General features: G+C 52.7%; 1 protein-coding gene across 2 annotated transcripts; it reads left to right on the top strand.

Annotated features, from left to right (window-relative positions):
* Positions 1–245: 245 nt before the first annotated feature.
* MYCL (MYCL proto-oncogene, bHLH transcription factor) lies at positions 246–10,760 on the top strand. Of its 2 annotated transcripts, none has more exons than XM_007492843.3 (3): positions 246–504; positions 1,558–2,092; positions 7,860–10,760. In XM_007492843.3, exons 1-3 carry the CDS (start codon positions 466–468, stop codon positions 8,468–8,470), a joined length of 1,185 nt encoding a protein of 394 aa, XP_007492905.1. In that variant the 5' UTR covers positions 246–465; the 3' UTR covers positions 8,471–10,760. The 2 variants fall into 2 exon arrangements, with proteins under 2 accessions (XP_007492905.1, XP_001365477.4); XM_001365440.5 differs by lacking the exon at positions 246–504 and adding an exon at positions 702–974.
* The last annotated feature ends 2,913 nt before the right edge of the window (positions 10,761–13,673 follow it).

Genomic DNA, 13,673 nt, shown 5'->3' with positions numbered 1-13,673 from the left:
TGGGGGAAGGGATCGGGCAGGATCTGCGCCCTGGTCTCCCCGGACACTCATCAACAGCCCAGGCCTGGAGCAGTGCGTGCATTGGGGCGCTGGGGGCCCCCAGAGGAGGGAGTTTCCCGGGGTGGAAGGAGCCCCCCAGGGAGCGAAGCGGAATGGGGGGGCAGGGCTCACAGCCAAGCTATCCCGGGGCAGGGGGCGTGCCTCGGGAAGCTGGTTTGGGGAAGGGGGTGGCCGAGGAGGTGGGCGTGGAGGTGGGGGCTCCAGGTCTCTCCTCCTCGGGTCTGCAGGAAGGTTGCGTCACCTCTGCCACTGCGGCGCCAGGTTGTCCCAGCGCGCGGTCCGCTCTGCGGGATCTCCGCCCCCGCCCCCGCTCCGGCTCCCGCTCCGGCTTCCCGGGCTGCGGGGCTTCCCCGGCGGCGGGTGGGGGCGGGGGCGCAGGACTCCCGAGCTCGCCAAACCTGTCCCATGCCCTTCCGGGAGGCGGGAACCGCCGCCGCCGCCCAGGTCGGCCCATCTTTGCGGGGCCGCAGCAAGGAAGGGGAGGGGGCGGCGGGGGGGACCGCAGCCCATCCGCCGGGGGCAGGCGGGGGGAAGCCGAGCAAAGGGGAGGGGCTCCGGGCTCAGACTGGGGCGGGGAGCTGGAAGGGGAGGGAGAGGGGGTTCGGCCCCCGCCCACTATGCAAATCGGCGCCTCCTGGTTGGGGTGGCTGGGGCCGCGCAGGGCTGGATATAAGGCGGCTTGGGAACAATACGTCCGGCTCCCGGCTCCCGGCTTTGATCCCCGGAGCTCCGTCGGTGTGGGAGGGAGGGAGGGAGGGAGTGTGTGTGTTTGTGTGTGTCCGCGCGCGCGCACGCCCGTGAGTGTGTGCGTGTGTGTGTGCATGTGTGTGTGCGCGTGGGGGGTGCATGTGTGCAGGCGGCCCGGAGCACGCGGGGGAGCCGGCTCCCTCCAGGTGTGGGGCCGTCGGAGCCAGGTGAGACCTCGGGCTGGTCATCCTTAGAAGGCCGGGGGCTTAGGGGGCACTCCTGGGACCTAGGCACCGACCACCCCCCCCAGCACCCCCTCGCCCCAAAGTAGCTCGACTTTGGCCGAGCCTGGGAAAGTTTGCTTTTAACTCTCCCTTCCTCATTTACACCCTCCTGCTCCCCGCGGCCCTTGGCTCAGACTGCGGGCTCCGCGAGGGGGGAGTGGCCCCAGAGCCCTGCCCTGCCCTGCCCTACCATGCCTCGGGACTCTGCTGCCCGAGGGAGGAATGGGGTCAGCTCTAGGGGGAAGGCGCCCGGACAGTCTAGAGGTGGGGGCTTTGCTCAGCCGCCCCGAGGGGGGGCGTGGATCCCGAGGGGGAGGCGCTTGGGTTATCAGTTTGGGGCTGGGGGATTCACTCGGCGCCTGGGGGAGGGAGGTAGGAGGCAGGCCGAGAGGGAAGGCAGGAAGGGGGGAGGGAGTGAGGCAGGCTGGCTGGCCGGCGGGGAGAGGACTGGGAGGGAGGGGCGACGGGTCTTCTTCCTGGAGCCACTGCCCCCGGCCCACCGGTGCCCCCATCCCCCTTCCTGCAGGGAGCGGAGATGGACTTCGACTCGTACCAACATTATTTCTACGACTGTGACTACGAGGAAGATTTCTACCGCTCCACGGCACCCAGCGAGGACATCTGGAAGAAATTCGAGCTGGTTCCCTCGCCCCCCATGTCTCCCCCATGGGGCTCAGGCTCAAGCTCGGGTGCCTGTTGCTCGTCGACCGCGAATGGGCAGCCCGAGTCGTGGCCTGGGGGCTGTGGAGTGGACGAGGCGGAGGGCCGGGGCTACTCCAAGGCGCTGGCCAGAAACTACGCCTCCATCATCCGCAGTGACTGCATGTGGAGCGGCTTCTCCGCCCGGGAGCGGCTGGAGAAAGTGATGAACGACAAACTCTCGGCGGCTGCTGTAGCAGCCGCGACACCCAAGGGAAATCCAGCCAAGCCAGCGGCCCCGGCAGACCCAGGCGGTGGGCACCCGGGGACCGAGGGCGTGGACCCCACAGCCGTGTTCCCCTGCGCCCCAGGCGAACCCAAGCCTCAGGCTTTCTCGGGCTCGGAGAGTCAAAGCGATTCCGGTAAGGACTGCCTGCCTGGACCCTTCTGAGGGAGGGGATAGGGCAGACCCTAGGGTGGCTGCTAGAGAGAACTCTCGGGTCACCTCTTCCTACCCCTCCCAGACAGGTGTTAGTGTTATCGGGAGTCAGGAGGCTGGACCAGCTGGCTTCCGCAGGATCCATCCAGGCCAGCTCCTAAAGGCTCCCCTCTCCACTTTGCCTCTTGGGGCACTGAGCCCCTAGCCGCTTCTCTCTCGCACACGTGGGTGTGTTGGTAAATAGACTCAAGTCCCAAAGGAACAAAAGGGGGTGGGAGTTAAATGCTTCTTCCTGGGAGTTGGGGACGGGGTGTGACCCCACCGAGTCTGAGGGGGGGGAGAGAGTTGCCCACCAGGGGTTCTGTGGTCCTTCTTGGCATCATGGTATTTTAGAGGTCACTTCTTCTAACCCCCAACTTTTAATAAGGAATGGGCCTTGCCCAAAGTCCCACAGCAGAGATTAAACCCAGGTCCTCTGACTCCCAAATTTTTCTACTAAATATCTCAGTGGGGTGCAGGAAAGGAACCCTTGGGGCCAGCATTTGCTCCCTGCTTTCTTGGAATCCCCTCAAACTTGCCCAGTGTTGAATTTAATAAGCGTTTGATTGCCTGCTCTGAAAAACACTACTAGCTCCTGGGAGTGAGAGCCTACGACCCATTCAGTAGTCTGCCAGCAAGGTATCTGCCGAATTTACTCTTCGTAGGTTCATCATTTTCCCGAGAACAAAAAGATGAAACCTTAGCATCTGTGCAGCCTTCCCCACTCAGCCCTCCCATACTCACACCCAAACTGGACCCGGGTAATTCAGGTCGGGAGTGTAGATCTTCATTCCCAAATCAGCCCCCTTCCTATCGGCCTGCTCCTTGGAAATGGCAGAATATTCTTTGTCCCAGTGTTGTCAATACCTTGAGGACTTGGAGGGTGCAGAGTTAGCTTCTGATGAAGTGGCTCCTACCGGTGCCTGTGGCACTTCAGGCTTGTTCAGACTTTGCCCGGTTCATCATCATTTCCAAGTTAGGAGAGTGACAGATCTTTGCTAGGGACCTGACTCAGACTAACATAGCCCATGTTTAACTTTGCAAATGAATGGAGAACCACCACAGCCCCCAGCCCCCCTCCCCCACCTCAGGAACCCTGGCAGCTGAGGAGGGGACCCAGAACATGAGGGCAAACAAGGGGAATCTCATCCACAAGCCACACAACCTAGACCCCCTTTTTCCCACACAATGAGGTATCCAGACAGATTATGCTGGGGTGGTTGGCGTATTGCCTTTCATCCAGAGTAGCCCAGAACTACTCTGGGTTAAAGGGACCTCAAAGAGAAGAATATTAGCTGCGAGGGCTCGCTTTTTTATACTGAGGGAAACAAGGCCACCTTAATAAATGGCAGCGCCCGAATTCCAACTTGAGTCTTTTAACTCTTTTGCCCAGGGATCCTGCCACTGCATTATACTCTAAAAGCTCAGGTTTCCTGCTTTGAGCTGGCTGCAGTGGTGGTGGCTGGAGAGGGAAAGCTGGTTTCTCTCCAGCAGCCCTGCTTTTGGAATGCCCTGGGGAGGCAGATTGGCCTGACTGCTGGAAGCCGGGGCCCTGAATGTACTCTTTTCAACCTTAACAATGAAAGGAATCACTTTTTTCTCAGGTTGCTCCTCGCCCAATCTTTTCTAAAGCTGGAGGTTTGAGGCCCGGAGGGTTACCAATCACCGGCCCCTCGTGGGTGTGTTCTGTGGCTTTTTATTATTTTTTTTGTAATGTTGCTTTTCTCCGAGCTTTACTTACTGACCCGGCCTTTCACCTGAACCTGTTTCTAGGGCCCCTGGCTCTGGAACTGGCCACATGGCCTGGGAACAAAAAGCAACAGATTGCAAACAATGAGGGGGGTGGGAACAATGAGTGACATCGAAGATCAGCCAATGAGGGGCTGAGGACTGGCTGGAACTGCATTCCAAACAGCCGTGAACTAGCCAATCCCAAACCTAGGCCAAGAAGAGCTGAATGGGCCAGTTTTATTAATGGGGAAATAATGCAATTGTTCCCACAATGCTAGTTTGAGTCACAAAGGGGCTTAAACATCTTGATATGCAAAGAGCCTAGGAAATGAGTTAAAAGACCCTGGCTTTTGGTGCATTTAGAAATGTGTGTGGGAGAGCTAAGCTGAGCCGCCAGATTTCCCTGCTCTCCCCACTCTACCTCTGGGAGCCTCCCTCTGGCTTCAGAAGAATTTGGAGGAGTGACCTTCCCAGGAAGCGAGTGAGTCAGGTACCACTCCTAGGAGCCTTGCCTTACCCCAACGATTTACACAACACTGATATTAACTCCCAAACGGTTGCAAAGTGCTTAGAAGGAAGCAAGGCCGTGTCAGGAGCTCGGGGGTTCTGGAACTGGGGAGCAGAGGAAGCCTGGGTCCCAAGAACACCTCTGCTCCTTGCTCCCTTGGACAAGGAGGATGACAAGGCTTGGCCCTGCTCTCCTCCTTAGGACCTGGGAACCCCGAGTGGAAGAAAGGATCCCAGATGGATGGGGCATCCGAAACACATTCATGTAGGCGCTGCACAGCTAGATGACGAGTATGGGGCAGTGCTTGAACACTGTTCTCCTAACTCGTACTTTCTCTTGCTCCCTACGCCATGAGCCCCTTCCAGTGGGGCTGTCTGCCAGCTGACAGACCCTCACAGAGAGCCCCGGATGTTTCTAGTGGCCCATCTGTCCAGTTCCCCAATCCTTCCCTTTTCATTGCGAAACCTGTAGCCCAACAAGTCCTCCCAAACCTGGCAGACCCCTTATTTGGCTCCTATTTGGAAGCGAATGGGGGAGGGATCACCTGTGGGTGATGAATGTTCCTGAAGCCCATTGAGCCCAAGGGTGAAATGTTCTTAAAGACCGCCCCTTCCCTCCCCCAGGGGGAGCCGGGCACGTTGCAGCCCCTCTGTCTGTCTCTGTAAGTCTTCCGCTGAATGGGACGGCCGAATGGTGAGGTGGGGGGATAATAGGATTTATAACTTGTGAAAAGTAACAATGGCCTGGGTGCGGGCTGTGCTAGGCAGGAACAAAGGCCCCTGCTCGGCCCCTAGACCCCTCATTTACAATTCTGATTGCGCATGAAAGAGTCCGACCAGGGAAAATCTTTATAGCTCAACTTTGTCCCAGGCTAGTGGGGCGCCCAATCCTCTTCCCTGGGGGAGGGGAGAGCCTGGCTAGGCTGGGGACTCTTTTGTTCTTATCTAAACCTTGCTGAGCAAAAGGAAATTGGAGAATATTTTCCTTCTTCCACCACTTTGTGGGGAGCAAATCAGCTGGCTTTCAGATCCCGGGGCCGCTGGGGGCTGTTGATGGCTAGCTTGGGAAGTGACATCATTTTTCTGCCTCTTAGCTCTTAGTCCCCAGAGCCTGGTACCAAAGCAGGGGGTTCTGGGGTAGCCACGTGTCAAGATTGTGTGTGTGTGTGTGTGTGTGTGTGTGTGTGTGTGTGTGTGTGTGTGTGTGTGTGTGTGTGTGTGTTTTAACCCTTACCTTCTGTCTTAGAATCAATATTGTGTATTGGTTCCAAAGTAAGGGCTAGACAAGTGGGGGGGGGTTAAGTGATTTGCCCAGGGTCACACAGCCAGGAAGTGTCTGAAGCAAGATTTGAACCCAGGACCTCCCATCTCTGGGTCTGCCTCTCAATCCACTGAGCCACTCAGCTGCCCCCTATCAATCAACAAAAGCCAAGATTGTTGAAAATGCCCTCTCTGGGTTCTTTCCCTGGTCACCTAAATCTATGTGACCTTCTAGACTCACAGAAAGAGATCTTTACCGTCTATTTGCAGGTGTGGCAACGAAAGCCATTTTACAGATGGGGAAACTGAAGTTTTTTGGAATCTGGATTACATAGCTAGTACAGGACTGACAGGGATCTGAATCTAGATTTATTTCTGTTGTGCCATGATGTTATCAATAATTCCTCCCTTTAATAAAAGCAACTTCTATAGCACTTTATGAAGCACTTCCTTCTAAAAGCCCTGAAAAATGCATTAATGAGCATTAGTATTAATACCCCAATTTTTGGATGAAAAAACTGGGAGCTGAGAAAATGACTTGACCAAGTTCTTAAGGATCAAGGGACTTTACAGACAATCGGGACCAGCTGGGATCAAGCCTTGCTTCCTGAATAGTTATTATTGGACTCCATCTGGGGAAGTCATTTTACTTCTGTGGACCTGGGTTCCTTCTCTATAAAATGGGGGTAGGAGGGCAGCTGGGTAGCATGATGGATAAGCAGCTGCCAAGCCTTAGATTTAGGAGGTCCTGGGTTCAAATTTGGCCTCAAGACACTTCCTAGCTGTATGACCTTGGGCAAGTGACTTAATCCCATTGCCTAGCCTTTGCCACTCTTCTGCCTTGGAGCCAATACCCAGTATTGATTCTCAGATGAAGGTATTGTTTTGAATGAATGAATGAAAGAAATTGTGGCTTGAGGATAGATACTTTCTTTTGGTCTTTGTATCCTCACCCCCTGGTATGTAGTAGGCACTTAATACTTGCTGGGTCCTTTGAAGATAGTAAGTGCCAGACCTGAGGTGTGTGTGGATCCAGGGCTGCTTCCATTAGGCCATACTACCTCATAGCTAGTGGGTGCTAGCTAGAGTCAGGATTCAAAGCTGGGCTCTGGGGGATTGGGCAGCTTTCTTCTCAGCCATGCCAGGCTGGCTGGTTCTTTCTAGACTATGGATTGAATTTTGAAACAGAGAACCTACAATTAAATTCTCATTCTGATAATGATGGCATTTACAGACCCTATTAGGGTAATCTTGGGCATGGTCCTTGGTGCCATTTCCCTGTTTGGACCTGGTTCTCTCTAAAGTACTTTCCAGTTTACCCTGAATCAGCCTGGTGTCTTGCCAAGAGGACTGGGTCTGGAGTCACAGGGCCAAGGCTGGAAGGGACCTCCATAACCATCTAGTCCAAACCCTTCATTTAACAAAGAGGGAAACTGAGACCTTGGGCAATGGTAAATCCTGCACAGTAGAATAAGCATGAGATTGGATTTGGACCTAAGATTCTAGACTCCAGATGCATTCCTTCCTTCTACTGTGCCTACCACAGAATATTCTCTAAATCTCATTTTCCTTATCTGTCAAATGAAGGAGTTTAATTGGTGACCTAAGGGCCTTTCTAGGTCCCTATCCCTGATCCTATATATTTAGCATTCTCTAACTAGTTTTTGTTTGTTTTTTATCCTTATTTTGCATCTTAGAGTCTTTACTTGGGATAAGGGCTAGGCAATGGGGGTTACGTGACTTGCCCAAGATCACACAGCTAAGAAATATCTGAGGCCACATTTGAACCCAGGACCTTCTGTCTCTAGGCTTGGCTTGCAATCGACTGAGCCATAGATGCCCCCGTCTAACTAATTTGGCGTATATGTTCTGACACTTGACTATGAATTCTTTTTCTTTTTTTTTTAACTAATTTTAAAAATAATACTATGTGGATTCTAAGGCAGAAGAGTGGTAAGGGTAAATGATAATAGGGGTTAAATGACTTGCCCAGGGTCACACAGCTCAGAAGTGTTTGAGGTCAAATTTGAGCCCAGAACTTTCCGTCTGTAGGCCTGGCTCTCCATCCACTGAGCCACCCAGCCATCCCACACTGAACTCGTAGACAAAGACTGGAGTTTTCCTCTTTGTCCTTGTATCCTCAACTGGTACCCAGAACCCTGTACCACCCCATATGTTTTAGTCATTTTCTTTACTTCTCTCTCCTTGGACAGAGGGTGAAGAGATCGACGTGGTGACAGTGGAGAGGAGACAGTCCCTCAGTGTCCGGAAACCAGTCACCATCACAGTTCGAGCCGACCCCCTGGACCCATGCATGAAACATTTCCACATCTCCATCCACCAACAGCAGCATAACTACGCCGCCCGCTTCCCCCCAGACAACTGTCCTCAGGAGGGGACTCCCGAGAAAGAGGCCAAAGAGGAGGAAGGGGAGGAAGAAGAGGAGGAGGAAGAAGAGGAAGAGCAAGAAGTTGAGGAGCTCGTGGGTCCCCCGGGGCCTGCCAGCCCCCCATCCTCCGATCTGGGCCCTAGCCAGCCCAGGCCGGCCTCTTCCGACACCGAGGATGTGACCAAGAGGAAAAACCACAACTTCTTGGAACGGAAGAGGCGGAATGACCTCCGCTCGCGCTTCCTGGCTCTCCGGGACCAGGTGCCCGCCCTGGGCAGCTGCACCAAGACCCCCAAGGTGGTCATCCTCAGCAAGGCACTGGAGTACCTGCAGACGTTGGTGAGTGCCGAGAAGACCATGGCCTTGGAGAAGAGGCACCTCAGAGCACGGCAGCAGCAGCTACAGAAGAGACTCGCTCAGCTCACGGGCCACTAACCTACCAAAAAGACCAGAGACGGGGCTCTCTTTGTGGAAGGCGGGCTTCTACTTTTTTTCCCCTCCCCCTTGGTAATTTGCACATTTTGGGTCCCCTGGGACTAAACAGGACTGTTGATCCCAGAAAGCACTGCGGCCGGGCGCACGCACACACGCACGCGAGCTCACACATACACACACGAATGGCTTGCATCCTCGGATGACTGTCTTAGCATGCCGCCTCCCCCCTCCCCCTTTGCTCCCCAGCTCCTCTGCCTCATTGGGGGGGGCAGTCTCTGTGTCCGGCATGGCCACTGCCTGAGGGAGGGTGCAGCTCTGGGAGAAAGGCGAGGCGCAGCAGATGCTGAGCGACAGGTGGTGTCGCCCTCACTGCAATCACACACCGCGGAGCTCGATCGTGGCAAGGGATGCTCCTGCTGGGGCTCTCCCTGCGGGGTTAGCTGAGGACAGCTGGGCTTTGAGACTCCACGAAAGATACTTTTTCCGGTGGATACATGAGCTGTTTCCACTGGAGAGGAGCCTGGAGACTCACTCGCTACAGAGACCCCTTACCTCTCTGCAAAACGCTTTACAGTAGCACAGGGCTTGGAAACCTTTGGATGATGCTACAAACTTGCAAAGAGTCATAGATGGAACAGAAGAAGAAGAAAGAGATTCCTTTAATGGCCAGAACTCTGCCTCTGGTTTTCCTTCACTAGAGGCTTCTGGTGGGTGGATTGGAGCTTCGAGGTGGTGGGATCCTTTGGATGGGTCCCCCATAGTCCTAGTGACCAGGGGGCACTCCTCAGGTCCCATTTAAGTTGGTCTTAGCAGCAAGGTCCTAGTTCTGGGAACAGGACCTGCCCCACTCCTCAGATCCTGAGTGGAGGTGGCTGGTGGGGAGTGAGGGGGGGAGGTACCTGGTCACGGGGACGGTTGGAGTTAGAAAAATGATTCTGCCTTCTTTCTTGCTTCTGTCCGAAGCCCTAGAATTAGTGGTAGGTTCTGAAGAGCTGTCCTAGTTGTGAATGCCTCTCTTTCCCACAGCATCGATGGCTCCTATGGCTGTCCTTTGTCTTCTGCCTGGTAGGATTCAAACTCTTCCTTGGACTCTCCTTAGAGAGCTCAAGGGCTCAGCTGGTTGGCCTGGCCATCAGGGAGTCTGGCTTTCGTTCCAGAGCTCTAGATAGAGACGTTGAGGCCAGGGGAGGGTCCCAGAACAAGATGAAAGTCTTGTTGCTTTATCACGTGAGCTCATGCCCCGTCTGGGCATACCACATCCAGTTCTGGTGCAACACTAATCCTAGGGATGAGCTTGAGTGTAACTCATGCCAGGCTATGAGATCATAGGGTTTTAGAGCTAGAAGGGCCTTTAGTACAATCTTTTCCTTTTACAGGTGAGGAATATAAACCCCCAGGGAGGCTGTGACTTGCCCCAGGTCCAAGAGTCCAAGCCAGGCATTTAGTCCCAGGACCTCTTGATTCCCCAGAGCCTCGTACTGCCTACTCTTCTGTGCTGGTGACCACCTATTGAGGATGTTGTTTATAGAGAGCAGCCATCCATCCATTGGGCAGAGGGTCGAACCAGATGACCTCTAAGAGCTCTCCCTCCTCAAAGATCCTAGGATTTTAACTCCAGGAGCCACCTGATTGGGGAGTGGGAGGGATCAGTATGTTAGCCTCCAATAGCCACTTGACAGCTTGACCCTCTGGTGCTTTTACTAGCCCCCTCGAAGAGCAAACAGTGTGGTTCTGACGGGCACCGACTCTGGGTGTGAGTAGGAAGCTTTGCTATCTGCTTCCAAAGTTCTTTTAAGCAGATGGTGACCCTGGGCCCCAGAGACCTGCCAGGCAAAAGGGTCAAAGCCCTTTTGATATCTAGTGGGCCTTCCCTGAGAATGAGGGGCCCATCCTGAATGACACGACTTCCACAGGTCATTCTGTGGCCTGTGGGACCAAGGTTGCTGACTTCTTTATTGTCTGAGATGGTTTGGGATGGGTCAGGATGGGTTGGGTTGCTTGGGTTTGGGTTTATACCAGAAGCTGCTGTTGGGTGTTGGGTTGGGGAGACTGGTTTCTATACTGTATTTTTGTATGACTTTTGCAAAGTATTGTTAATTGTTTTTTGTACAAGAAAAACCTCCCAACTCATGCCCCTGTTACAAGGGTTTGATTTATTTCCAAAGGCAAATATGCCTGAATTTTTGTATTGCGATTCTTTAGTTGTGATTAACTTCCCAATTAAGAACTGTTCCCCATACCTCTAACCCTGAACCATCGTCAACATTTAATAAAAGATTTCTCAAACAAAGTCATGCATGCTCCCTCCAAGAACCCAGTGCAGGGTGGGGAGAACCAGTCAGGTGAGAAAATGCATGGAAGACTGGCCTATTCGATGTCTCAGGTCCCATTTCATTAGCTTACAAAGTTCTTGTTGAGGCAGGAACTATGCCAGTGCTTATCATACAGCTGTTCCATAGGAGGGTAGCAATGGTCATAGGGTCTGTATCCTAATAGCGATAAAAAGATGTATGTAGGGTCGTGGATACCTTAGAGGCTCCTAATCCCTTTCTTTTATGGATGGAGAAACTGAGGCCCAGAGAGGGAGCAATTTGTCCAGGATCATACGGGGCATTTGGGTCATGGGGAAATTCTTTCCTCTCTGAGCCTCAGTTTCTTCATCTGTAAAGTAAAAGAGCAGCATGAGATATCTCACTCTAGGGCTGTGTTCCTGTGTTTTTTTTCGTGTGTGTGGTTTTTTTGTTTTGTTTTGTTTTAAAGCTTCTAAAATGTATAACTAGTTATTTCTCAGGAGAGAAGGCTAGTAGCGTAGCACTAATGAGGAGTAACAGATGGGCATCCTTAGTCCTGCATTGGTGCCCATGAAATATTTATTAAGACTAGAGGAGGGCCTTCTAGCATGTTGGGAGATCTTCTTTGGAGGGCTTATGGAAAGGCCTCCACAACAATTGAAGGAGCCTGTGTTGGGTGGAGTAGAGCAGGGAGTGCCTATTCTGAATGAAATTTGGTATTGTTATTTCTTGAACGTAAGTGAGTTTTCCACTTGTTTGGGGAAAAAGGATGATGTCCATTTTGCTTTCAGCTGTCAAGCAGTAAGAAAATATAAATTTTCCCTAGCCTTGGTGACTGGGTTGGGTGTAGAGGGTGATAGATTTAGGGCCTAATGGCAGTGGTATGACTTTTTTTTTCCAGGCAACAAATCCTCTCCCTTCCTGATACTTCTGTTAGAGCAGGAGTTCTTGATCTGGAGGCTGTGAACTTGTTTTTAATTATTAATACTGTGAAAATCATATTCAGGTATACCTGATTTCCTTTGTAACCTTAATATGTTTTATTTTTTTGTCTTTTAAAACATGGTTCAGAAAAGGGATCTATGGATGGCCTCAGATTGCCCAAGGGATCTTGGGACTCCAAAAAAAAGGGTAAAGAGGAGTTTGGAGGTCATTTAGCTCAGTCCACAATCTTCTCATTTTACCAAGGACAAAACAAGGCCGAAGAAGGAGCACAGCACGACTTGCCTTAAGTCACACAGGATTGAGGGCTGGGAGTGGAAGGGGGGAGGAGGACAAGAACCCAAGCTCTCTAGCACATCAGCTCAGTGGCCCTTCCTTCATGGAAGGTTGCTGATCCTGGTGCATCCTGGAAGGAAGTAGAGCAAATGTTCACAGAGGAGCTGGGCAGCGCATTTGTTCTGCTGGACGAGATTGGCCTGCCCCAAACTGGCCCCTTTTAAGTCCACAGACAACTCAACGGAGGCAGTTCTGGCTGAGAAAGGCCTGAAGTGAAGCCCTGTGCTAGAAACCTGATTCTCCAGGCCTCCTCTTCCCACCCTGCAGCCATTGATAGGAATCTCCCTGTTGCCATGGCTAAGGCTCCACTCAGAGCAGGGTGCTGGGACCCGTGGGGGTGGGGGGAGAGGAGAACCGGAGCCAAGGCTGCCCTTGCCACTCGATCCAGCTGCTGCTTTATCAGAGCAGCCCGAGGTGAATAGGGATGGGATTGTTGGGGGCTTTCCCCTTATCGCTCCCCTCTCGTGAGTCACGGCTCCCAGTGGGGCACTTGGAGCTCATGTTCTTTGCAGTTTTCTAGGTCCCACAGTGGACCGTCCAACTCCTAGGGCTTTGCCAAGTTCATGTGAGGGGAGAGAGCTGAGAACACTGGCTTTGCCTGGGACTTGGGAGCCGGTGAGATCTGGTCTCCCAAGGGAATGGAGAAGGCATTTTGGAAACAGGAAGTTTTTCAAGCCCCAAGCAGCTAGGTAAGCTGTGAGAGCCTGTGTGTAGTACAATAGGACTACAGAGCTAGGGTGGATGGTATCAGGAGACACCCGGTTCTAACCTCCTGGCCCTTCTTAGCTGTGTAGCCATGGACAATTCTGGTCAACAAACCTTAAGCACCTTCCCTTTGTCCACTTGGCTTCTTCTGAGAAAAAGGCACTTTATTCCTGGCCTGTTTTCCCATCTCGAAAATGGGTATGAGAGATAGCTTGACTGGTATCTGAAGGACCAGCCTCAGGTTCAGGAATCAACTAATCAATAACTATTAAGCTTCGCTACGCCAGACTCTACTGGGGATCCATCCTTCCTTAAAGGGAATTTCTATTCTATTGGAGGAAATGCTGTGTACAGATCGTTAGGTATAAACTTAGTCAAAGCACACAGTGGAGGGAAATATCTTCCTACTGAAGGAGGTGCCTGATCTGAATTCTAAGGGAAACTGGGAATTCCAAGGCAGGTTGGAAAGTACAGTGTTCCAGGCATGAGGCAGTGCAGAAGCACCAAGAGAGGAATGTGAGGAATAGCAAGCAAGAAGCTCACAGAGGATAAGTGGAAAAGGGAGGTGAGGCCCAGATGGCAAAGAGCTTTAAATACCAAACATAGTTGTCTTTATTTGATGCTGGAGGTGATGGGGGGCCATTGGGATTTATTGTCTGGGATGGGGGGTGGGAGGAGGCAGAGGGTGACATGGCTAGACCTGTGCTTCATGCCTGTTTGCTCCTGGTGTAGAGGATGGATCGAAATGGAGAGAGGCTGAGGGCTGAGAGACCAACCAGAAGATAGTCTGGGGGTGTGAGGAGGATGTGACCTAGAGGGGTTGGCAGCTGTGTGAGTGGAGAGGAGGGGGCAGATGCAAAAAGATATGGGAGTGGGAGGCAGAAACAACAGGATATGGGCAACTGATTGGATATGTGGAGCAAATGAAA

The sequence above is a fragment of the Monodelphis domestica genome, chromosome 4 (genome assembly GCF_027887165.1).
Source record: "Monodelphis domestica isolate mMonDom1 chromosome 4, mMonDom1.pri, whole genome shotgun sequence".
NCBI lineage: Eukaryota > Metazoa > Chordata > Mammalia > Didelphimorphia > Didelphidae > Monodelphis > Monodelphis domestica.
Note: the sequence above shows the minus strand (reverse complement) of the source record. Positions and strands in the feature narration are given on the sequence as shown.